The sequence below is a fragment of the Pimephales promelas genome, chromosome 23 (assembly GCF_988280905.1).
Source record: "Pimephales promelas chromosome 23, fPimPro1.hap1.1, whole genome shotgun sequence".
Lineage (NCBI taxonomy): Eukaryota > Metazoa > Chordata > Actinopteri > Cypriniformes > Leuciscidae > Pimephales > Pimephales promelas.
The window spans coordinates 25,169,240-25,194,640 of NC_142791.1; the positions used below are offsets into that span (position 1 = coordinate 25,169,240).

The 25,401-nt window shown below is 36.6% G+C and overlaps 1 protein-coding gene and 1 long non-coding RNA gene across 3 annotated transcripts in view; one reads left to right on the top strand and one right to left on the bottom strand.

Moving 5' to 3' along the window:
* The window catches only part of cntnap3 (contactin associated protein family member 3), a 172,046-nt gene that overhangs the window by 88,802 nt on the left and 57,843 nt on the right, over positions 1-25,401 (top strand). For both annotated transcript variants that reach the window (XM_089126433.1, XM_089126432.1), the window contains exons 6-10: positions 2,161-2,336; positions 3,716-3,853; positions 4,241-4,502; positions 9,784-9,927; positions 12,053-12,224. In XM_089126433.1, the coding sequence (XP_088982559.1) occupies positions 2,161-2,336; positions 3,716-3,853; positions 4,241-4,502; positions 9,784-9,927; positions 12,053-12,224 (892 nt within the window). The remainder of the gene's footprint in view (positions 1-2,160; positions 2,337-3,715; positions 3,854-4,240; positions 4,503-9,783; positions 9,928-12,052; positions 12,225-25,401) is intronic.
* LOC148969471 (uncharacterized) overlaps positions 1-25,401 on the bottom strand; it is a 364,565-nt gene that overhangs the window by 70,882 nt on the left and 268,282 nt on the right. The window lies entirely within an intron of this gene.

The window sequence follows — 25,401 nt, forward strand, 5'->3', positions numbered from 1 at the left end:
CGTAGTGTCTGTGAGTATGTGTTATTTTAGTGTCACTGATATACTATTATAGTTTGTTAATATTTAGAGGTTTTTTTTTTTTTGCCTTAAGTCTTGTTTGGATTATTAAAGTACCATTCGCCTCACTTTGATTCTCTTTCCTTTTCAACCAGACATGGCAACAAGGAGAAATGTTTCTCTTCAAAGTTGTACATTTAACAAAGGTTATTGGAGTACATTTTACAAGAAAATGCTATTTTAGTGCAATATTTCTTTGTTGCTGCGCTGTCATTCTGTGACACCTTCCTAATGAAAGTTTCCTACAGGCATATATTTCACTGTCTGTGTTATTTTAGTGTCTCTGTTATACTTATATAGTATGAATTAGGTTTTATTTTTATATTGTCTCTAGCATTAGTATTAGTATTTTAGTTTGCGTTAGTTCTTCAACTTTAACAAAAATGAAAAATTCTGATATATATATATATGACCCCCTTTCGCCTTCAGAACTGCCTTAATTCTTCGTGGCATTGATTCAACAAGGTGCTGAAAGCATTCTTTAGAAATGTTGGCCCATATTGATAGGATAGCATCTTGCAGTTGATGGAGATTTGTGGGATGCACATCCAGGGCACGAAGCTCCCGTTCCACCACATCCCAAAGATGATCTATTGGGTTGAGATCTGGTGACTGTGGCGGCCATTTTAGTACAGTCAACTCATTGACATGATCAAGAAACCAATTTGAAATGATTGGAGCTTTGTGATATGGTGCATTATCCTGCTGGAAGTAGCCATCAGAGGATGGGGACATGGTGGCCATAAAGGGATGGACATGGTCAGAAACAATGCTCAGGTAGGCTGTGGCATTTAAACGATGCCCAATTGGCACTAAGGGGCCTAAAGTGAGCCAAGAAAACATCCCCACACCATTACACCACCACCACCAGCCTGCACAGTGGTAACAAGGCATGATGGATCCATGTTCTCATTCTGTTTACACCAAATTCTGACTCTACCATCTGAAATCGAGACTCATCAGACCAGGCAACATTTTTCCAGTCTTCAACTGTCCAATTTTGGTGAGCTCTTGCAAATTGTCGCCTCTTTTTCCTATTTGTAGTGGAGATGAGTGGTACCCGGTGGGGTCTTCTGCTGTTGTAGCCCATCCGCCTCAAGGTTGTGTGTGTTGTGTCTTCTTCACAAATGCTTTGCTGCATCCCTCGGTTGTAACGAGTGGTTATTTCAGTCAAAGTTGCTCTTCTATCAGCTTGAATCAGTCGGCTCATTCTCCTCTGACCTCTCGCATCAACAAGGCATTTTGGCCCACAGGACTGTCGAAATACTGGATGTTTTTCCCTTTTCACACCATTCTTTGTAAACCCTAGAAATGGTTGCGTGTGAAAATCCCAGTAACTGAGCAGATTGTGAAATACTCAGACACCAACAACCATGCCACGCTCAAAATTGCTTAAATCACCTTTCTTTCCCATTCTGACATTCAGTTTGGAGTTCAGGAGATTGTCTTGACCAGGACCACACCCCTAAATGCATTGAAGCAACTGCCATGTGATTGGTTGATTAGATAATCCATTAATGAGAAATTGAACAGTTGTTCCTAATAATCCTTTAGGTGAGTGTATATATCAAAATATATAACATGCTATATATTTCTTTTTCATTTTATTCACATTCAAATCAACCAATCATGTTGGAGGGGCAAGTTCACAGTTTACGTCACGTTGAGCCTTACAAAAAATGTTAGGTGCTTCTGCATCAGTGTTATTCACCTCTGATTTTAGGGATAACTAATAGGTAAGGTTAGGTTTAGGGGTAGGAATACATTTTCGAACTGGAATGTTGTTCCATGATGAACAAAATATGTTGACACAGGAACATGTTTAACTTTGCAAAATCTGACGTTCTGCAAACTGCTTGCCACTACTTATCATGTATAAAAATGTACTATTTTATGAATTTACTATTTATTAAATGTACTATTTACTATTTTAACTGTCTATGTAAAACAACAAATGTTTCAAGACAGAAATATGACAGAAATAGAAATGGTCATTGCGTTTTTTCTAACGTCAGTTTCTGCTGAAAGACGTTAAAGGTTTAACCAAACTCTTTACCATCAACAAATCGTCCTAACCAACATGCGGTCCTGTGTTTGGTTCAGACCGGGGTTCGTTGGGGGATGTTCACCCGCCCGTGTCACTCGGCAGTCTGCTGGACGACCAGCACTGGCACCACGTCACCATCGAGCGGGTTCGAGGACTAGTTAACTTCACCGTGGACAAAAACACCCAGCAGTTACAGCTCCCCGAGTACTCGAGTCACTCTGAGATAACCGAGGTGAGCCTTTCACGACCTCTCACGCCATCAGTAACTTACAGAGCTGCTCGTGGCATTTTAACTTGCTCACAAAACACACATGAATTATACATACAACATAAATGAACTACAATGTCCATGTGTAATTCGGTTAGGAAGAGCTTTCACTTTATCCACTGCTAGTTTATATCCATTACAACACATATCTTATATTACAGTAAACTACTGTTGCATCATTTTCAGATCATGCTCAAGGCAATGCAAGGTTATTTATTGCACATTTCATACACAATAGTACTTCAAAATGCTTTACATACAATTGATTGAAAAAAATGGGGATCATAAAAAGGCACATAAGAAATAAAAAAAAACAATTAAAAGGTAATAAATTATATATATATGAAGAGTTCCGATGCAAAAGCCTCTAAATGCCATTTGAAAATTTCTTCTTTAATGATGATTTTTATCAAACTTGTATATTTAAGTTCAGTAATTTCTTTTGCATCTGAACTCTTCATATATATATATATATATATATAAACATTAAAATAAATGAATATAGCCATAACAGTTACATAAGAAATAAAAAATAAATAAATAAATTATTATTACTATTAATAATAATAATAATAATAATAATAATAATAATGTAAATTATTATTATTCTCATAATATATTCATTTGCATATATATATATATATATATATATATATAAAACACACATAAAAACACATAAAAAATTAGCATTTACAGAAATGAAACGCATAAATATTAATATTAAAAAAGTTTAAAAATATAGCTCCAAGACTAAAGTGTTAACATAAGGTTAGTGTGAGAAAATGTCAAAAAAAAAAAATGTCAAGTTAGTATCAAGTTATTCCCAAATAAATATATATATATATATATATATTTATAAAATTATATTATTATTTTATAAAAATATATATTATTTTAATATATATATATATGTATTAAAATAATATATATTTTTATTTGGGAATAACTTGACACTAACTTGACATTTTTATTTATTTATTTTTTGACATTTTCTCACACTAACCTTATGTTAACACTTAAATCTTGGAGCTATATTTTTTAAACTTTTTTAATATTAACATTTCTGCGTTTCATTACTGTAAATGCAAATTTTTTATGTGTTTTTTTTTGGACTCATGGATGAGTTGAAATGATTGAAACACTTTTAAAACTTTAAGCCAATCAAACATTGCATCAAGAGAGAGTTGCTTTCAGGTTTCTTTGACACACTGTAAATAAAATAAAGATGAGCTTTGCGTTTTTTGGATACAGTATCGACAGTATGTCAATAGAGTCTATGTTAAATGAGGAACACTCCATTAATCTGTGTGATTTCTGACACGAATCTGTCTTTCTTTCACAAGATCAGTTTTGGTGGTGCGTCATTGGCTGGTCTCCAGAAATCCCATTCTAGAAGAAACTTCCATGGCTGCTTGGAAAATGTGCTTTACAACGATATCAGCGTGATTAATCGAGCCAAAGAGAACCAAGTGGCCATTGCGGTAAGCAGAAACCATGTGTTCATACAGTTACGCTTTTTTTTTAGGGTTTTTTTTTTTTGCTTCTTAGCAATTGTCAATTGTCGGCTGCCTAATTTTTCCATAATGAGAGCTTTGCATTTCTGTGACCCGTACCATGTTCTCCTCCATTATACGGTACGTCGTTCATCTCCTCCGCATGGTTTTTTACAACCACTGCCTTGGGAATTTGGGGGTTAAACCAATTACCAACCCTTTAATTCATTGTCCTAATGACCGTGATAGTGATATCAGGAACAGCCAGGAAAGCAAATGCATAAATTATGAGGCAGACGTCATGGTCATGGTACTTTACTCTCACAAATGTAGCTCGTATAAAAAAAAATGCTACAACATTTTGTGCTTTCATAGGGGAATGTCACCTTTACATGCACCGAATCCATTGATGTGCCAGTGACGTTTGCCAGTCCTGGAAGTTTCCTCGGTTTGCCGTGGGTCTCCAGTGGAGAAAGTGCGTCGGTCAGTCTGCAGTTCAGAACGTGGAACAGAGCGGGCCTGCTGATGACCTTTGACCTCCAGCATAATGCAGGAACGCTGTGGCTTTATCTGAGCGAGGCGAGAGCGCGACTACAGATCCATAAGACCGGGCGCATCATGACGGACATCACTGCAGGTTGAGCTCAGATATCATTCGTTTATTTGATAGTAAAAGAGAAACACATCTCTTGTTTGTCAAGGTTAGCACAAAGTAAACATCAATGGCATGTGCTGCTCTGAGATTGGCAGTATGTGGAATTAGAAACATGTTTATATGAGAAAATCCAAAAAATGCAATATGTATAAAAATCTTCATTTACATCAGGAAAGGTTTTGAGTGTTCTGGCTAAAACTAGTTTTATTCATTTAAACCAAATGAATGCATGAATAGTGATTTACACCTGCTATTTAGTCAAAATAGTATGCAGTATGCAAGCACAAACATTTCAGTAGCATGATATATTGATATATCATGTGACCTCTTTGGTAGCCAGGAATCATCTCAGAAGTAAATATTCATTTAAAAAAAAAAAATAAATAAATAAATAAATAAATGTCTCTTGGCAGTCTGATAAAATACGTTAATTTTATGTGTTATTTTCAACCCGATATCACGACCAAGTCGTACGAATTCGACGAATGATTAAAAAGTGGCTAATTCGTAACAATTCATACGACCTCGCTCGTAAGAATTAATACGATTTTGCTAAATCGTACATATTTTACGAATTGGTCAATTCGTATGAATTCGTACTAATGACCTACCCCTGACCCCGCCCCTAAACCTAACCATCACGTGGGTTTAGACAAATCGTACGAATTAGTACGAGTGAGGTCGTACAAATTAGTACGAATTAGACACTTTTTAATCATGCGTCGAATTCGTACGAATTGGTCGTGAGATAGTGTTGGTTATTTTATTTCAGCTAATGTTTATTTTATTTCAGCTGGTTTTAGTTTCAGTTAACACTAATAACCCTGGTAATAGATTGAAGCACATTGCATTGTGGGATGTATCTAACATGACTGCGATGTACTAAAACTGAAAAGGTTTCGCATACAGATGACAACGTTGTCAAAACAATCCCTGTTCACACAGAAAAAAAAGACTAAAAACGCAGTATTCTGCTTCCAGGCCAGTAGTTGGCGATGTCACTTTGTAAAAAAAAAAAAAAACACTACACGCACATAGACTGAACATGTAATAAGCATGTGCGTGACATCACTGTTTTCACAAATTCATGTTTTTGTAGTTTACATGGAGATTATAACACTATCATTTTCAAAAACCTAACATGCCTTTGTCTTTTTAAATGAACTGCCAAAACACATAAAAAGTTCCCTTTCGAGGGAACTCGCGATGCGTCAACGGCGCTTTGGGAACGCTCCCAGCGTGAATGCATCTGAAGCATCTATGTCAACTAGTCAACTATGGAAACAAAACAATTGCACAAACTCGAGTGGGGACACAAACGAGCTTTGTGTGATTTGTTTGGGAGAAGAGCATGCGGTGTCAGCCTTCGAGTGGGCTGATTGCCAAGCTTTTGCTTTGCTTGCTCTGCTCCGCCTGTCACTTTTCGAGGATGAGTGACACCACCTCCGAGGAGGTAGATGGGCTGGGCATTGAAAATGACACAATCATGGGAAGTGGATTTGCCATCTCTTTCCCCAGCGTAGGAGAAAAAAAATACATATATATATATATAAAAGAGCTTTTGGAGGTGTTTACTAAGGCTATAGAATTAAATATTTATTGGCCAGCAGAAATAAGGGGACGCTCGTCCTAAAAATAAATGAAACAAGCTTCCTTCCCTCTATTTTGTCACCTCCATCATGGGGCTTTCCATTTTTTCCCAATCTGCACAGCGAGCTGTTTAGATCATAGGGAAAGCCTTACTCGTCTCATCTTTTAGCCCCCAAGTTCATGTAGAATCAGATATTAGGGGGTTAAGAGAGTATGGCAATGGGGCAAAACCCCAGGTAGAACAGACACTTGCGAAATCTGTCTCCCAGTTTAGTATCGTCCTTGAAGGCGCCGGCTTCCCTCACTAAAACATTGAAGAAAACTATTTTTGGTAACACTTTATTTTGATAGTCCACTTTAGTCTACTGACAGTCTACTAATACTCTAATGACACTTAGTTGACATGTAGTTGAAAAGTTACTTATAGTTAGTAGAATGTCTAAAGTGACTATCGAAATAAAGTGTAACCCTATTTTTAATCTAGTGGGAAAAGTATTTACGGCAGTGGGTCTAGCAGGAGCCTGCTTGCACATTTTAGCAGTACTACAAGCATATCAGGCTGGCCTGCTGGGGTATTTGGACCTTGCAATAGTTCTAGAAGGCCTATCTGGGGCTCCCTTCGAGCCCTTAGATTTGGTTTCAGGGAAGTTCCTTTCTTTTAAGACTATTTTCTGCTAGCTATTTATCCCTCTAAAAGTCGAGATCTTCGGTCCCTTTCAGTTCCCACCTGCCTTGAGGCCATCCCACCCGCCAAGGCAATCTTACCCCAAACATGTATATGTTCCATTATTCCGTGGCCTATTGTGCTGCAGATTTCTGTCCTCCCCCATTTATCAGACCAGGAAAAGCTGGACACTTATATTCATTGGACTTCTCTGTCGAGAAAACCAACCTATTGAGCAAATAGATAGTCGAGACTATTCATCTTGCTTGTTGTGCTCTCTGGCCAACCATTTGGTTGTCAGGGCTCCATCCACTACGAGTATGGCTTCTAAACTTTATTATCTGGAGTTCTCTCCAAGACGTTTGTGATACGGTGGGCTGGTCTTCACCGCTCACATTCGTGAGGTTTTACAGCTAGGACCTGGATGTTGCCCCAGGGTCCCAGGTGCTTGGTGCAGTGTGACAACAGGCTGACACTGAAAGTCTGGCCATTTGGGTATTCTCATTTCCAAAGCGTCGTTGACGCATTGAGAGTTCCCTTGAAAGAGAACGTCTCAGGTTACGACTGTAACCATAGTTCCCTGAGAAAGGGAACAAGACGATGTGTCACCCTACCATACTTCCTGCATCCCTATGATTGGCTTGCTTCTGCAATTTTTGAAGCTAATGCCGGTTTGCACCGGATTCTCACTTTCTGGTCATGACATCACCCTCCCATGATGTTCATTCCTTCCATTGGATTAGTTGACATAGATGCTTCAGATGCATTTATGCTGGGAGCGTTCCCAAAGCGTCTTTGACGCATCATCTCGTTCCCTTTCTCAGGTTACAGCCGTAACCTGAGACGTTTTCCGTTTTTGTCTGAAAATGGTTGTGTAAATGGCCGCTAACTCTCTTTGAATAAGGTTTTGCACCTTTGATAAATAGTTGATCGAATATATTTGGTGCATGCACAAAATTTGCATACTGTGCAACATACTGGGAAAAAAGTATAAATGCATAATTAATAGGGGTGGGGAAAAAAAATCGATTTTCGATGCATCGCGATGCGGACGTGGACGATCCTGAATCGATTCACAAATGTCAAAAAATCGATTTAAATTTTTTTTTTTTTTGATATGTATTTATAATAACGTAATATTGACGGAACGCGAAAGACGGAACTCTGAAGCGCGGAAGTGCAGTGGCGGGACCGTCTGTGGCGTGCACATAACAGAGATGAGATGGCACGCGAGATCCAAACACTTTCCTTGTAAGGTTAAAAGCTGACGTGTGGAAATATTTTGGCTTCTGAAGTTGAAGGGGGAAAGGAGCTGGAAAAGAGCCGCACTAGTTGTACACTTTGTGGAAAAAAACCAACGACGGAAACCCGACAAATATGATAAGCCATATGACACCTCTTCAGCCAGAGGAGGAAAAACACTCGGCTGCACCAGTCGTTATATTATTTATTTACTACAAGTATGCTCCTAGTTCAAGCACACATTTATTTTCCTGGTCGTTCTTTGTAATGTTAATAAAATATATTGTGCATTAATTCTTTATGGGTCATTAATTTGTACTTTTAAAGCAAATTATTTATAGTCACACACAAAAGATTCAGATAATTGATTTGTAACATTATAAATGTCTTGTACTTTAACTTTTGATCAACTTAATTTATCCTTGATGAATAAAAGTATAGATTTCTTTTTTCTTTTGCCCCAAAAATTAAATAAAAATTCTTACCGACTCCAAACATTTGAACGGTATTGTTTAATGTTACAAAAGCTTTTTATTTCAGATAAATGCTGTTCTTTTGAATTTCTGGGTGATTCTCTGAATCGGGTGCCCTTCAAGTCCCCCAAACTTGCTTCAAATATTTTCAATTGAAGGAAATCACAAAATACATTTTAATGCTGTCAATTAATAGAACCAGGTGCATTTGCATAATAATGCAACAAAATTGCTTTTGAAAAAAAATGTAAGTTAATAAATGTAAAGATAATGAGTTACCTAAGTAGACAACAAGCATGTTTGCATGTCCTCACTAACCATCATTATATTTTCAATGAATATCCAACCCGGTCTCATCCCAAGACGTCATATAACTGACGTTTTGGGACGTCTTTTGACCATACGTCAATATTCGCCTTTTTAGGGCCCCCTTAAACGTCGGTAGATGAGGTTATAGGATCCTAACTCTACCCCAGACCTAAACCTAACCCGTCACCTAACTGACGTTAAAGGTAAAGCGTCAGTTGTATGACGGCCCGGGATCGCCATCTACCGACGTTTAAGGGGGCCCTAAAAAGGCGGATATTGACGTATGGTCAAAAAACGTCCCAAGACGTCAGTTATATGACTTTTTGGGATGAGACTGTGTTAGAATATCAAACAAATAAAAAGTGCAATTAATACCAAAATGTTGCTGCTGCTAATATAATCATATGTTGATCTAGTGTATTTTCGTTTACTGTTGTGAAATGGAAAATCAATAATCGGTAATCGAGAAACGTTAATAATCGAAAATCGACTGTAATCGAATCGGGACTTCAATAATCGTAATCGAATCGGGAAATCAGACAGATTTACCACCCCTAATAATTAATCAAATTTTGTGTAAAAAATGTCTCAAATTTTGGCCAATTAAATATTGCATTAAGAAAGAGTTGCTTTCAGGTTCACTTGACACACTGGAAGTAAAATAAAGATGAGCATTGCGTTGTTGGATACAGTATTTTCTCACTATTCAATGAGTGTGCTCTAGTTTTTAGCAGATTTCGTACAGATATTTCATGCATACAAAATATACATACAATACACAATGTTCACAGTTTTGCATTCTGCTGAAACAGGCCCAGTACTTTGCCAGTATCCCATTCCCTATGTACTAGAAGTCTAATGCTGAAAGCGGTCCTTTTTTTTTTTTTTTTTTTTTTTGAGGTTTATATAACAATATTCTTCCTAATGCAGCGCTGAGTGCCTGTTGTTTTTTGCCTGATTCACAATGCTGGTTGTTTTTCTACAGGAGCCAATTTAAATGATGGTCAGTGGCACTCGGTGGAGATAGTCGTTCGTCGAGGGCGTCTCACAGTCACCCTGGACCAAACCGACAGCTCTGCAGCGACCACTTCCTTCCCCGTCGCTCCTGACGGACAGATATTCTTAGGCGGTAGGAGCATCCTTTAGCCATCCATCGCCTTCTGCTAACACAAAGCAACAAGCTAGCTCAGAGTAATTTCCCTCTACACAAACCCAATCCTTCACGTTAATCAATCCGCCGTGTCACTCAACACACACCTTCCGCTGAGAAAAGCACATTCGTTTACCTTTCAAGCGTTTGGGGGTGGGGGGTGGCTCTCGGCTCCTGGAGGCTGTTGGCTTAATTGCCTTTAGCTCAGACTCTGGAGAGAGTGTAACACATGCATGGCAGTCTCTTTCATCTGCAATGTTTTTCCCTTAGCCGCAGTAGAGCACGTCTTATATCGCAGTCAAACCACATGTTATGTATATAGTAGGGGTTTAACAATATACCGGGTCACAATATATCGCAATACAAAAGTGCTACAATTGTGTATAGTTCACCCAAAATGAAAATTAGTATGCGTGCAAAAAATCAAGTTTACAGAGGTTTAGTGTCAGTACTATATTAAACTACTATGTATAATGTTGAAAATAATGTCTAGTAATGCAATGGGAAATATTTGTGGGTATCTCTGTCAACTAGTCAATGACAGAGTGCAAGCATATTGGTCTAAAATAATGACTATTTCTATTCTGCTGTCTCTATTGTCCTGTGCATTGGATTATCAGCATTCCTTTTACACACACACACTGTATCACCAAATTTAACCAAGGAAATAAATGAAGAGTTTGGTTCCAAAACGCGATAAACGCCATTTTAAAAAAAAAATGAGTTACTGCAAAAATCGGACTTTTCAATACCAACCAGATACAAAACAATGTTTAATTTTACGTAAAATGGGATATCCGCCGTGTTATTATGTAATGTTTTCTCCCTTTCTTTCCAAACCGCGACAAACGCCAGTCTCCCTTTTCTGCGAAATGCCACATATCCGCTAAACCAATCGCAACGCACCATTCCACGCAATGCAAACAGTAACGGCAGCGCTTTAACTAACCCGGCTTCCTAGGTTTTCTCTATTTTGTCCTTTCGATCAACAAACAAACAAAAAAATGAATAATTTTGACAGCATTGGTGAACCTGCGGAGGGTAAGGCATCCTGCATGGGTAAACGTGACATCGAAATCGAATCATTTACGTGAGGAAGAAGATGGACTCGGGAGGAGGAAATGCCGGCTGTTGCTTGTTCTCACACGACAGCATCAAACTTCTGTCACGCTGACACACTGACCCCCAGAGGATCTTTTGGAAAACTTTCAGTTGTTTTATTCAAAGTCAATGAAAACCGAGCAGGACCAAGCCAGTTTACAGCTGATCGCCGTCAAAAAAGTTCAGCGGCGACGTCCCAAGGTTGACAACAGCGATATCGTTAGATCATGCTTAATAAATCATAATTCATGATGATGTGCTCGTCTCAGTTAATGTTTTAATTAAGGTTTTGTTCATCCATGAAGTCATGAATGAAAAACATTGAACTGTTAAAAAAAAAAAACGTTGATAGTTCCTGATGATATTAATATGAATTAATGCATAATTCATTTATTCATGAATTCATGATAATTCATGACATGAACCCTTAAAATGTTACCGAATATTGTTATATTAAAGCAATGGATTTATAGTATGCACAAGAAATTCAATGTGTATAAAATTTTATTTTGATTAATTGCATTTTGAAAAAAAAAAAATTATTGGATTTATTGCATTTTGGGGGGGAAACGATCTGTTTTTATAATAAATCTTTGGAAATCAAAACCTGGATTTCATTTTTTATTGTTATTATAACCTACAAATGCTATGTGAAAATTTGAAACCGAAAATAGTGGTTTTCATCTTCCCATTTTCTTGCTAAAGAAAACACAGTTTTACTCAAATTCATCAAAATGGATTTATAGCGTTTTGGAACCAAACTCTTCAAATATAGTAATGTAGAAATGTTGAAGTTCAGGGAGCAAGGAGGCAGCAACAGGCAAACGTTCAACTTAATTTTAATGACCAAAATAAATAAACAGGGTTTTTTTTGTTTTGTTTTTTGCCTGCTCTCTCTCCTACTCAAATGCACACACATTGGCACATTAATATACTATAACAATGCAATGGCTTAAGTTACTTATTTGGCATCAGGTGAAATATGGAGTGTTTTTGTCCGCAGGGTGCCCGAACACGGAAGACGGCACTGTCTGCAGAAACCCATTCAGTGTTTTCCAAGGATGCATGCGCCTCATCCGAACAGACACTGGTTTAGTGGATCTTATCAAAGTGCAGCAGATGTTGTTTGGGAATTTTAGCGATCTACAGATGGACATGTGTGGGATAGTTGACAGGTAAGCAAATTACGCTTTTATGTGAACTCGCAAAACGTTCCGCTTTCCATTTTCTTCCTCACCAAATAGATGCGTTAGGCTTGATTACGTAAACATAGAGATTAATTAGCCATGGAAATGCAGAGAATACTGATTTGCTAAAAGACGCAAATGATGAGCCCCAGGGGAAAACTGCCCTGATTTGAATATCTGATCTATCAAAATGAAACACGAAGCCTAGTGTTTTGTTATACTTTATTTTACAATTTAGTTCAAAATGACACGACTTATGTTTGCAGTTACTAGTTATGCATTTTAGATATGCATTTTTCAATGGAAGAAGTTGAAATTGAAGAGTTCAGATGCAAAAGCCTCTAAATGCCATTTGAAATTTTCTTCTTGAATGATGATTTTTATCAAACTTGTATATTTAAGTTCAGTGATTTCACTTAAATGGCAATGATGATTACCTATTAATTGTTATTTAAGTGAAATTACTGAACTTAAATATACAAGTTTGATAAAAATCATCATTCAAGAAGAAAATTTCAAATGGCATTTAGAGGCTTTTGCATCTGAACTCTTCGATTGTTAAAATGAATGCTTATTTTATAGCATATAATTGTTTATTTCCCATTGACAAGGCTGTCTAAAAGAGGATGTAAGGCTTCTGAAATGGTTTTCAACCAGTGCCAATAATCTCAAAATGGACAAATATTGTCATGTCTGTCTATCACTAGTATGTACATATATTGTAAACTTTCTAGTTAGTCAGACTCCCAAGGATAAGATATTTTTTTACACAAAACTGGATTGCAAAATCACTGCTTGAATGCCAATAATAGTGAGTCTCTTTCTCATGTAGGTATATATTGCAGTATTCCTCTGTGAACATGTTCTCTGTCCTGTTCACTGCTGTTAGTTTCACGTCAGTGAATGTTTGGTTCATTTGGCTCGAGGCAGAAATAGGTTTATTTTGCTTTGAGACTGGAGTAAATCTCCTGAAGAAGAGGCTGTTTTTTTGATAGATGCTAAATGCACTGCTGTGACCAAGCAATTCAAAGTGAAGGGGAACCTGTGGCGCACACACTTCCATCTCAAGTGAATATTGTTGTTTTTTGTGGTGACACTTGATGCAGATGTGGATTTGTTTTCTCTGAAAGTTGTATTGCCTCTAGGTACTCGTTTACACTCTGAAAGGTCTCACTTTCATCCGTCACACTTGTTCAGAGCTCTGAAGACTCCTGGGATTTCTGTTCGTTTGTTTGTTTGAATGTTTTTTGGGGTTTACTGTGTTTTGATGTTTGCAAAGTTAATGCGGTATAGAGATTAAACAGTCGTCCTCCACGTTTGTGACATGAATGAAAGACTTCCAGGCTTTTTTTTTGATTCTTTTTTAAAATTATTTAAAAATATCGGAATCAGTTTTTATTTATTTAATTTTTTATATATATATATATTAAAGCTGAAGTGTGTCATTTCATCACATCACTTAGGGTATCAGTATCATCAACTGATATTAGATTTTTTTTTTAATTGTTATGTATAAGTAGCATTAGGCAAAAGTAATATAAATGTAAAAACAGAGTTAATGCACAATTAAATACCCAGTTTATGTTGATGTTTGCAAAGTTAATGCGGTATAGAGATTAAACAGTCGTCCTCCACGTTTGTGACATGAATGAAAGACTTCCAGGCTTTTTTTTTTATTCTTTTTTAAAATTATTTAAAAATATCGGAATCAGTTTTTATTTATTTAATTTTTATATATATATATATATATATTAAAGCTGAAGTGTGTCATTTCATCACATCACTTAGGGTATCAGTATCATCAACTGATATTAGATTTTTTTTTTTAATTGTTATGTATAAGTAGCATTAGGCAAAAGTAATATAAATGTAAAAACAGAGTTAATGCACAATTAAATACCCAGTTTACAGTATTGTGAAATGTGACACTTACACACCCTCTCAAAAACCTTCTATTCTATGACACATGAAACGAATGCTTATACAATGTCCTGGATAATGCCGAAAGAGCCGTTCTGTACTAGGGCTGTCAATCTTCCTCTATAATACTATTCGAATTCCATTCCTTATTTTATGTAATATTCGAATAATATTCGAATATTAAATGCTCAAATTTATTCCATTATTAATATATATGACATTACACATTCCTATGATCGTCAATGCCACTATAGCCTGTGGTTGTTGTTACACGTGCGACCCACTAGAGGGACATCTAACATTACTACAATAAACATTTAGGGGCTGTTTACACCTGGCCACTTCATGCGTTTTCTCAAATCGGATGGCTCTGATTTATCAAAACGATTCCATTTACACCTGGTCACATAAATGTGTTTTTGCAAAACAGATATAAATCCGATCTTCAATTCCCGCGCTACATACAGATGTAATGAAGTGCACGTCACCGAAAGCAACAGAATGCGAATGTGCCACGCGAAACCTAGTCCCGCGCTCTCCTATTATTGATAAGAATGCGATCTAAGGGGCCGTTTACACCTGGTCACTTCGGAAGTAGCTATATGTATATATTTTTAAATATTTATAAAAGCAATATTCGAATAGTAACTTTAGCATTCGAATAGTATTGATTTTTTTTTTAATATTCGAATTATATTCGAATTTCGGAATTCGTTCCAACGGCCCTATTCTGTACTATAATGTGTTATACAAAGGAAAGGAATTAATTCAAACTATAGTCTCACATAGTCAAATCTATACACACTATAGTCTCAAATATACTTTATAATCAAAATATCATAACTTTTCTGTTGACATAATGCCGTTGAATTGTAGAGCTGCTGCAAACTTATCCACATCGCCATGATCAGATGCTTTTTTAACTGCTGTTTTCTCACTGCTGTTATTATTGCTGTTTATTTTGTTATTGAGAGGAAAGCGTGCAGCTAGGGCTGTAGCGGCGTGTCGATGATGTCGACGCTTCGACGTCAAAATTACGTCAACGTCATATTTTTGCGTCGACACTTCTTTATTTATTTATTTTTTGCACGTTCCCGGTGGTACAGCTTGCCACACACACGTGCAGTGATGGGAATAACGGCGTTATAAATAACACATTTGAGCATTTAAAATGTAATTTTACTTGAAACTAATGCAATAGTTACTTTCTTAAGTAACTAGTTACTTTTAAAATTTGCAACTGAGTTACTTTTTGGAAGAAGTAACTAGTAACTGTAACTAATTGCTTTTTAAAAGTAATTTGCCCAACACTGCACACGTGGGAGACCGAGACATTGCATAATAGAGGACGAAGACAACTAGAAGTGAATGTGCTATCCACGAAATGAATCACACGCAGTAAACAAACCCTTAACAAAAAAAAAACGTTGCAATTTAGACGCGCAAACTGTGTGGCATTGTGGTGAGACGTACAAGCTCGGGCAGATTCGGCTTGAAGTCGTTCATCCTCGGATGCGCCACCGCACGTGCTGTTACAAAAAAAGGCGTGCACATCAAAGCCAAGCGAAATGGGGTCTTCCCGGTCTTGCGCACCCAACGCGTCATTTTTGCCGCTCTGATCGGTAAAGGTGCACAGACCTCACCCGAATCATCTCCAGCAGATCGCAACACTAACTCCGCCTCCGTTTCCCTCCTCAGCTGATATTAGTATTTAAACATTCTCTGTGATACAAATTTTTTGTAAAAAATATTTTAATAACACGGTTTTGGCGGTTGTAGAGTTATAATGACGGTGTTCAAATACATAACATTAGACTGATGTTAGCCACTGTATAGTATCATGATTCAGTACGCTAGTATTTATTTGAGATACATTATGTTTTTTTTATTAATCGAGCAGCAGAAAAATATTATTTATATTAGTCGTCCAATTAGTCGTTAGTCGACTAATCGATAAAATAATCGCCCAACTAATCGTTTAGCTAATAATCCAACACATTCTCATCCTTTAGCGTCATATAGAACGGTTTATGACAAAACGGCGCTATACTACGCACATGGCACCCGTTAACGTTAATATAGACCTTATGTAGCCCCGCCCCTTTTCAGCGTTGCTCTCGTTGTCTTTTGACTTCTGGTCTGTATTTTCACAGCGATCTTGCATAGGTATGAATGAACTGCTTGTAAAAAAATTCCTGTTCGCAGTGTTGTAGTACTCGAGACTCGGACTCGTCTCGGACTCGGTCTCGAGACCATATTGTAATGGTCTTGGTCTTGTCATGGACTCGTGTCCATTTGGACTCGGAATTGACTCGTACTCTAACTTTTTTTTTTAGGACTCGGAATTATTCCCGAGTCCACTCGAGTTCAATTAAAAATATTTTTCATGATTATTAATGTATGTTAATAAAATATTTCTTTAAATTGATTGACGCGCCCAGTGATTGGTGATTTTCTAGTGCGCAACATGACAAATTTTAATAAAATTACTTTTAACACCACCTACTATGTGGCCTTTTTACCCTAAATTGATCATATTTTTTAAACTCTAAGTAAATTCAGTAAAAAAAAAAAAAAAAAAAAAAGGATTTTTCTAAGTAAATAAAAGTAAATTAGGTAATCAACCCTCACTGGTCTCGGCTCGGACTCGACCGTCTCTGGTCTCGGACTCGACTCGGACTCGACTCTCTATGGACTCGGTCTTGACTCGGACTCGACTCCAGATGGACTCGGTGTCGACTCGGACTCGAGTGAGGTGGTCTCGACTACAACACTGCCCGTTCGACATTTGTTAAGACATCTTCTTTACAATGCTTATGATAAACATTACAATGCTCATGATAACTTTTGTTAACTCTACAATAAGTAAATCCACTTCACCAGCTAATTACTCCTTGACAGCTAGGGTTGGGAATCGTGAGAAATTTTCCGGTTCCGGTTCCGATTCCGGTTCCGCCAAACGATTCCGGTTCCGGTTCCGGTTCCCATTCAATTAAAAATATTAGTAAGAGAAAAATCCACAATCCTTTTTGTGTTTATTTCTTATAGTACATGACAAATTAGTTTAACAGACTGGTAATGTAAACAAACTCAAAATATTATTAAGCAATCTTTGCAAAAAAAAAAAAAATTATATATAAAGGAAATTAAAAAATTCTGCATTCTCTATAATAATTTAGACCTCTCCTTTATTGTATCTCCAACAGTGAAGAATACCCTCTCAGAAGGAATAGTATATGCTTTAACACACATATGTGTGTAGAACAGATTATTTTTTTAAACGGTTTGAATGATTGATTCATAAAGACTTTACTTATTTCATTACTGGATAAATCGGCGCTCTAACAGTTAATAAACAGAACTGCATGCGTCTTGCGGAAGAACATTGTTGCCGGAGCTTCTTCTCTCTGTTTATGTCCATGACGAGTCACGCAGGCATTGGGCTACTCCGCAGCAGCTGCGATCCGCCGGCCAGTCTAAAGAAGTCCGAGTATTAACGCTTATTACAGGCTTTACGTAGTGATTCAAGATAAGACAAAAACACGGTTTGAAAAAAAACATTATGATGCACTCGCTCATTGTATATATTTTGTAAATTCTGAACACAAAAAATATACGGACTGCATCTGTTTTGACCACTACCGTCAATGTTTACTCAAACTATAATCTCACTAATTCTGTAACGGAAATCATTTGAATATGTGAAACAAATAAATATTGAGACTGTGTGATTGTAAAGCAGTTTCATATCGACAACTGCTCTCTCTCTCTCTCTCAGCGCAAACAGATTTGAATGTAGGCTAGAGAGTGACTCGGCGGTCGGCGCGCGCAGCGTGCGTGTGTCTGTGAGTGACAAATGCAGCGCGTGTGAGAGCAAATCGCAACTTCAGTGGTGAAGTTTTTGTCATTTAGGAATAAGACGGCGTCTTCTACTCCCAGCACTTCGCCCACATGATGATATCGCATCGGCATCAGAACCGTTTTCGGAACCGAAACTTAGGAATTTTGCACGGTTCCGGTATTTTTTCAAAAACACAACCGGTTCTGGAAAAGAACCGGTTCTCGGTTCGATGCCATAGATAGAAATATACAGAACCGGAAGTTCAAAGACAATATTCTAAAGATGACGGCGCGTGTTATATTAACGATAAAGGGTGCCATGTGCGTAGTTTTGCACCGTTTTGTCATATAGCGTTCTATGTGACGCTAAAGGATGAGAACGGGCTGAATAATCGTTTAACCCAGCCCTACGTGCAGCAAGAAAAAGAATTTCGCCATGAGTTTATTGAGGCCTTGAATCACTTTCAGGCTCTTACATGTGTAAGTTGCTGGCTGCAGTTCATTTTCCGGTCACCGGTGTCGCTAATTACAAGGGCTTCTGAATTCTACATATAGACGCTTTAAAGGTGCCCTAGAATTTTTTTTTAATTTATTTCTTTATTTTTTTTATAATGTTTCCTGGGTTGCCCTTATAATGTTAGTATGTTTTTTTAGATCAAAAATAGTCATAATTTAGTAATAAAAGGCATTTTTTCTAGCCTGATTTTAGCCTCTGCTTTAAACACTCTGTTTGAAGGGGCGTGTCTGCTGTGTGTAACCAGCCTCTGCTGTGATTGGCTGACATGCTTGCATATGAAATAGCTATGTATTACATGTGAAACTCTCTCGAATAATTTTGCTACAGCTATTATACGTTTTTACTATTACAGCTATCGATATTAACGAATCGTGAGATGTTTTTGAAGTATTTATATCTATTCCCTTCACATAAAATGTTGCTGTGATGAGCATTGAGCAAGCAGATGACAGATCGATCACGAGGGTGAAGATATTATTATACTTGTAACGCAGTTACTGCATTAATGCCTTCACCAATGCAGACGCGATCATGTAAATACAGTAAGAGCTTCGTTGTGCAGTGTAACGTGCGTCGTTAAATTCATAACGAGTTTGGCAAGTGTCCAGATAAACTCGCGCTGTGTGGAAAGATTGTTCGTTGATCGCTTTCTGTATATAATTTAAATACGGTGCTTTTTTTCATACTATTAAAAGAAACGATGTGAAGTTGATATTTTAGACACTGGCTCGACTTACTGATGCATAAACGGTGTTGAACGATTTTGAGAGAAAGATTAACTTACCTGTCTGAACTTGAACAACAATTACACATCAGCTTGAGTTACACATCAAGTTAAGTGAAATGTTTGTTATTTCCACAGAAGACAAAATTAACGCATTGTTTCTCCAGAGGCTCGGATGAAGGAACTAAAAAATACTTTTGTGTTCATGCGTACATCCAAACACTGATCAACGGCCATGCTTCGGCTATGCAATATGCGACATATGCAAATGTTTGGAGTCGTACATATTAATGATCCCGAATGTTTCGTCACAGTCGGTATTATGTGGAGATTCGCCTGTTTTTCAAAAACGAGAATTGATTAATAAGGATAAAACAATGGCGTTTGAGACTCACTGTATGTCATGTCCATGTACTGAACTATTTAACTATGCCAAAATAAATTCTAGGGCTCCTTTAACATTCTGATTTCCATCCCAAGATGCTGCTTGGGTTTTTTAAATGCTGCGTTAAATACTGTAAAAGCGGAATGAATAAATCATGCTGACACTTTTAGAAATGCAGTTTACATCAGTATCACAGCCCTGGTTGTGCTGTGAACAGCTGAATGGAGTCGGGTAGCTCTCCGCTCTCATTAACGCACACAGTGCTATTGAGTCTGCAGGAGAAAGAGACGAGGGCAGACCGTGGGTGATGTCCTCTCACTCCATGCAGAAACACCGGCTCCACTGTGAGGGTTATTACCTCTGGAAAAAGGCTGCAGGTTGCTCTCAAATAACATTGCTGCCCATAACTAAGAAATATGGGATGGCAGCAGCTCTCATTGGCTTTACATGTGCCCCCACAGGCAGTGTGCAAAACGAGTCTAAGTGTGGACTAGACCGAAGCAGAGCGGTTTATTAACCCCAGATCAGAGATAATGTGAGGGAAGCGAACACTGGTGGCGCTGCTGTCGTTTGGTTGACAAAAGTTGACCTTGTACTGTGTTGTAGTACAAATTATCCAATGCATGTGTTCAGAATAAAACACTGCCATGCTATTTTTACCATTTCAGCAGGGCACAGTGCAGCATTTTTTTTTTGTATGCATTGATTTTTATATATTTATTTATTTTACTATTCAACTTTGCACAATTATACAGTACAGTTAGTTGCATTTTATTATTTGCGCGTTTAAATTGTGCACAAGTTGTGTTTAGAATGCATAATTAAAAAAATCTGAGAAGATAACTGAGACGACTCGCTGAATTAAATATGCAAACATGTTAATTTGCATACGAATTTTTTACATAGTATTTTACATATCATTTTTATGCATTGATACTGCATCCCATTAATACACTAGACTTGACCGTCCATTTCTAATATGAAAAATTATTAATTAATAAATAAATTGATGATTTAAATAATTTTGAATTCAATACAGAATTTTCTGCTTCAAACGACGTACATGACATTATGGATGTGTTGGGATAAGTCTATTTATTTTAATTAAATGTTTAATTGAAGAGTTCCATTTGAAATTTTCTTCTAGAATGATCATTTTTATCAAGCTTGTATATTTAAGTTCAGTGATTTCACTTAAATGACAATGATAATTACCTATTAATTGTTATTTAAGTGAAATTACTGAACTTAAATATACAAGTTTGATAAAAATCATCCTTAAAGAAGAAAATTTCAAATGGCATTTAGAGGCTTTTGCATCTGAACTCTTCAATTGTTTATTTTACTGTCCTAGGTGCAGTTTATTATTTGACTTTGTGCACAAAATTGACTTTTATTCTGAGAAGGTAACTGGATGCAGTGGCTGAACTAAACATGCAAACATGTTCAGACATGTATCCATGCAGCTCGCATTTAATTTTCCGTATCGAGCTGCTGTTTGTTGATTCGGTTTGTCTGTCATTAAATATCGCGCCAAGCTAAAGGTTCCCCCGAGGAAGTGTTTTGGTGTGTAGCGTGATTACACAGTGACGCAGGGAGGAACGGTGTGTGATGTAGTGCTCAATTTGACTAAAGTGCTGAGTAAGTGTTATTGTAAAGGTGAATAATGGACAGAATAAAGAGGGAGTTTTTTGCATTGTCGACACTTTCACTGAATCTCAGACCCATGTGGACTTACACTCCTGCTCAAGGTTACAGAAATAGAGCTTTTATTATGCTTTTGATAAGAAGAACATGTCAAGAGTATCATTACCGATGCTTGACATGAAGTCCTTCCTCTCTGTTTATGGAGCAGTCACTGTCTTGCTGTTGTTGCTAGGGTGTTTTGACTTGTTGCTAGGGTGTTTTGGGTGGTGGAGATGAGGTACTCAACACGGTTAAATAGTGATTTGTGATGATAATCAGCTGCGACAAAACAGAAAGAGGCAATAGGTGTGAAGTTGAACATGCATTTATCATGCACACCGTTGAGTCGCATCCATTCACATGCATTAAAAGAGCCACTTGCCCACAGATCTGTGTTTTGTGTTTCTGCAGAAGTGCCTCATTATTCGTCATATAGTTCTGCAGTGTTCCCTGTTCTAGTGCCACACTTATCATCCACCTGTCGTACTAATTATCATTTTGCATTTTCCTGGTGTCCTTGTGTTCATGAGAAGAATTGTATGAATAGTGACTACTGTTTTGAAAAGTAAAACTCGAACTGTTAGCAATGATGAAGTTCACTACTCCTGTCTCGTGTGCCGCCATCAGGCAGGCGTTTTAAGCAACCCGGTCTCATCCCAAGACGTCATATAACTGACGTTTTGGGACGTCTTTTGACCATACGTCAATATTCGCCTTTTTAGGGCCCCCTTAAACGTCGGTAGATGAGGTTATGGGATCCTAACTCTACCCCAGACCTAAACCTAACCTGTCACCTAACTGACGTTAAAGGTAAAGCGTCAGTTGTATGACGGCCCGGGATCGCCATCTACCGACGTTTAAGGGGGCCCTAAAAAGGCGGATATTGACGTATGGTCAAAATACGTCCCAAAACGTCAGTTATATGACTTTTTGGGATGAGACTGTGTTATTTTAAGGTACCACTGGCCTGCAAACACATCTGCAAGAAATCTTTCATCCCCTCTGCTATAGCCATATTGAACAGGACAGGATGAACAATATAGTCAGTTACTTTTATATATTTGTTATATCTTATCTTTAGGGCTGTGAAACGATTAATCACGATTAATCGCATGCAAAATAAAAGTTTGTGTTTACATAATATGTGTGTGTGGTGTGTATAATTATACACATATGCATGTATACATTTAAGACAAATGTGTTATTAATATATCAAATATTTATATTTATGTATAATATTTATTTTGTATAAATATGTATATACTTGCAAATATTTCTTATTAAATATATACATGCATGTGTGTGTGTATTTATATATACAAAATAATTATACACACTACACAAACATATATTATACAAATACAAACTTTTATTTTGGATGTGATTAATCGCAATTAATCGTTTCACAGCCCTACTTATCGTTTCTTATCTTATCTTATCTTATCTTATCTTATCTTATCTTATCTTATCTTATCTTATTAACTCCTGACAGATACCACAGCACTTTTCTCCCATTGTATTGTTTCAGTGTGTCGCCACTACATATTGTTTTCACTCAGCAGGGCTTGAAAATGCTCTTATAGTAAATATGTTACCGTTCAAAAGTTTGGGATCATAAATTAAATACTTTTATTCAGCAAGGAAGCATCAAATTGATCATTTATAATGTTACAAAAGATTTCTATTTCAAATAAAGGCTGTTCTTTTGAACTTGCTATTCATCAAAGAATCCTGAGAAAATGTATCACAGTTTCTACAAAAAATATTCAACTGTTTCAACAGCAAATGATCATATTAGAGGGATTTCTGATGGATCATGTGACTAAAAATTCAGCTTAGATTAGATTTTACAACATAGTAAAACAGTAAATAGTTCTTTTAAAATATAACAATATTTTTTATATTACTCCTTTTACTGTATTTTTGATCAAATAAATGCAGCATTGGTGAGCGTCAGAGACTTTTTTTTTCAAAAATAGGCTATTTTTGTAAAATCTTACCGATCCCACTACATTTGAACGGTATGTTATATGGCTCAAATGCAAAGTTGGTTGATTAGATAATTGCAGATAATAAATATAATTGCATTTATGTTTTAATTTGCTATTATTGCTCATTGAAGCATCTGGAGCCTTTTGAATTCAATACTGAATTTTCTGCTTTAAAGTGCGTCATTAACAAACAAAGATATGCGATGTGTTGGGAAAGGTCCATTTAAATAATAATCATTTTAAAAAAGTATTTTACTTGCTATTCAGGGGTATAAAGTCCGATGCATTTTATTGTTTGTTTTGTTTTTGTTTTTTGCATTTTGATTTTGCAACAAATTTTTGATCTATGGATTGAAATCATCATAATTTATGATTTTTTAATACTTAGTTATTAAATAGATTACACTGATGTAATTGCCTAGATGTAACTACTTAGAACGCATTGTAGCAGACATTTAGAAACTATGCTACTTATAATAATAATTATAATAACGAAGTAGATGTATTATTTGGCATGAATATAATGTTGTTTTTTTGGTTTGTCTCTCATTGGTTGAGTCTCATACACAGAGTGATGTGAGATATGAAAGAGCTCCAGTTTTGTGTCGGCTTAAGCAGATGCCGGATGCTGGAGCAGTGCTGCGTCATGATCTTCACACTAAATGAAGTCTTTTTTACTCTCTTCAGCACGCCTCCTTTGTATGCAAATGAGTCTTGTGCCATATTCGCAGAAGTCAGCGCTATTTTGCGGGAGCAATTAACATTGTACCATCAGTGACCGCCTAAAACACGAATCAGAATCTCATTTGATGTTTTCTGCACTTTCTATTGATCATGGCATCAGTAATTCATTAAATGATGATGAAATGATGTTGAAAGCTTTATAGCAGGTCGTATATCAAGACATGATGCATAGTTCATCATGCTTTCTGCATTTGAATAGGCGTCTGCATCACAGTGGAGGAGTGATGCTGTACAGTCACAGTGCAATATAGGTACACATCAACTGCTCAAAACACAGCTTTTACTAAAGCTTTACAATGTTTCATTATTATTATTATTATTAGAACACATTTGGACTGTATTCAGAACTGTTGCTGCATGAATAAAACTTCACCAAACAATGTTTGTAGCAAGCCTGCCATCCAAAAATCACAATAAACTTTGTGCTTTGTTACTTTTGATATGAAATAATAAAATCTCAGCTCCTGTCGATTTTATTACAAAATTCATACAATAAACATGTATTTGTGGCTCTTTGATGTGGCGTCACGGATCGGATCATCTCTTGCTCTTTACTACAGCATGAATGATCATCAGAAGGCATGATGAAAGATACCGTACAACTCACTGAAATGTCATCAATAAAACAGCTTGTAAACGACGTCACGTAATGTTACGTTTACCTTAGAAACACAAGTCAGTTGATATGAACTCGATAGCTAGCTAGTTAAAATAACTCCAGAGAGCTGCATTTTGATAAATATTTGCACTATTAGATATTCATTATATCAATATACCTGTTAGTGATGTCTTCATCGTTAAATGTTTCATCATTAAATCATGTAAATGTTAAATGTTTGAATGAATCTGTCATGAGAGCAAGTTATTACAGCTTATTATTGTTTAAATGTTTCAATTTCGCCAACAAATTGAAGTAAAATCATTCTGTGATCAAAAAGCTAATATAAAAACTGCACTATGTGCAATTAACATGTTTGTACAACTCAGAATACGGTTCCTTCGTTAATGAATAACTACACAATGAGTAACACAATTTTAACAATCTAGTAGCCTAACTATTATTAACTAACAAGAAACTCTGATTAACGAACTAGTAAGTAATAGCGCACAGATGAAAGTGGTAGTTCACTATTAACTAAACAATAACTACTATTGGTTACACTTTTTTTCGATAGTCACTTTAGACATTCTACTAACTATAAGTAACTTTTCAACTACATGTCAACTAAGTGTCATTAGACTATTAGTAGGCTGTAGTAGACTGTCAGTAGACTGTTAGGTTAGGGTTAGGTGTTAGGGTTTAGGTTAGGAGAACAAGTTGACTTGTAGTTGCTAAGTTACTTATAGTCAGTTGAATG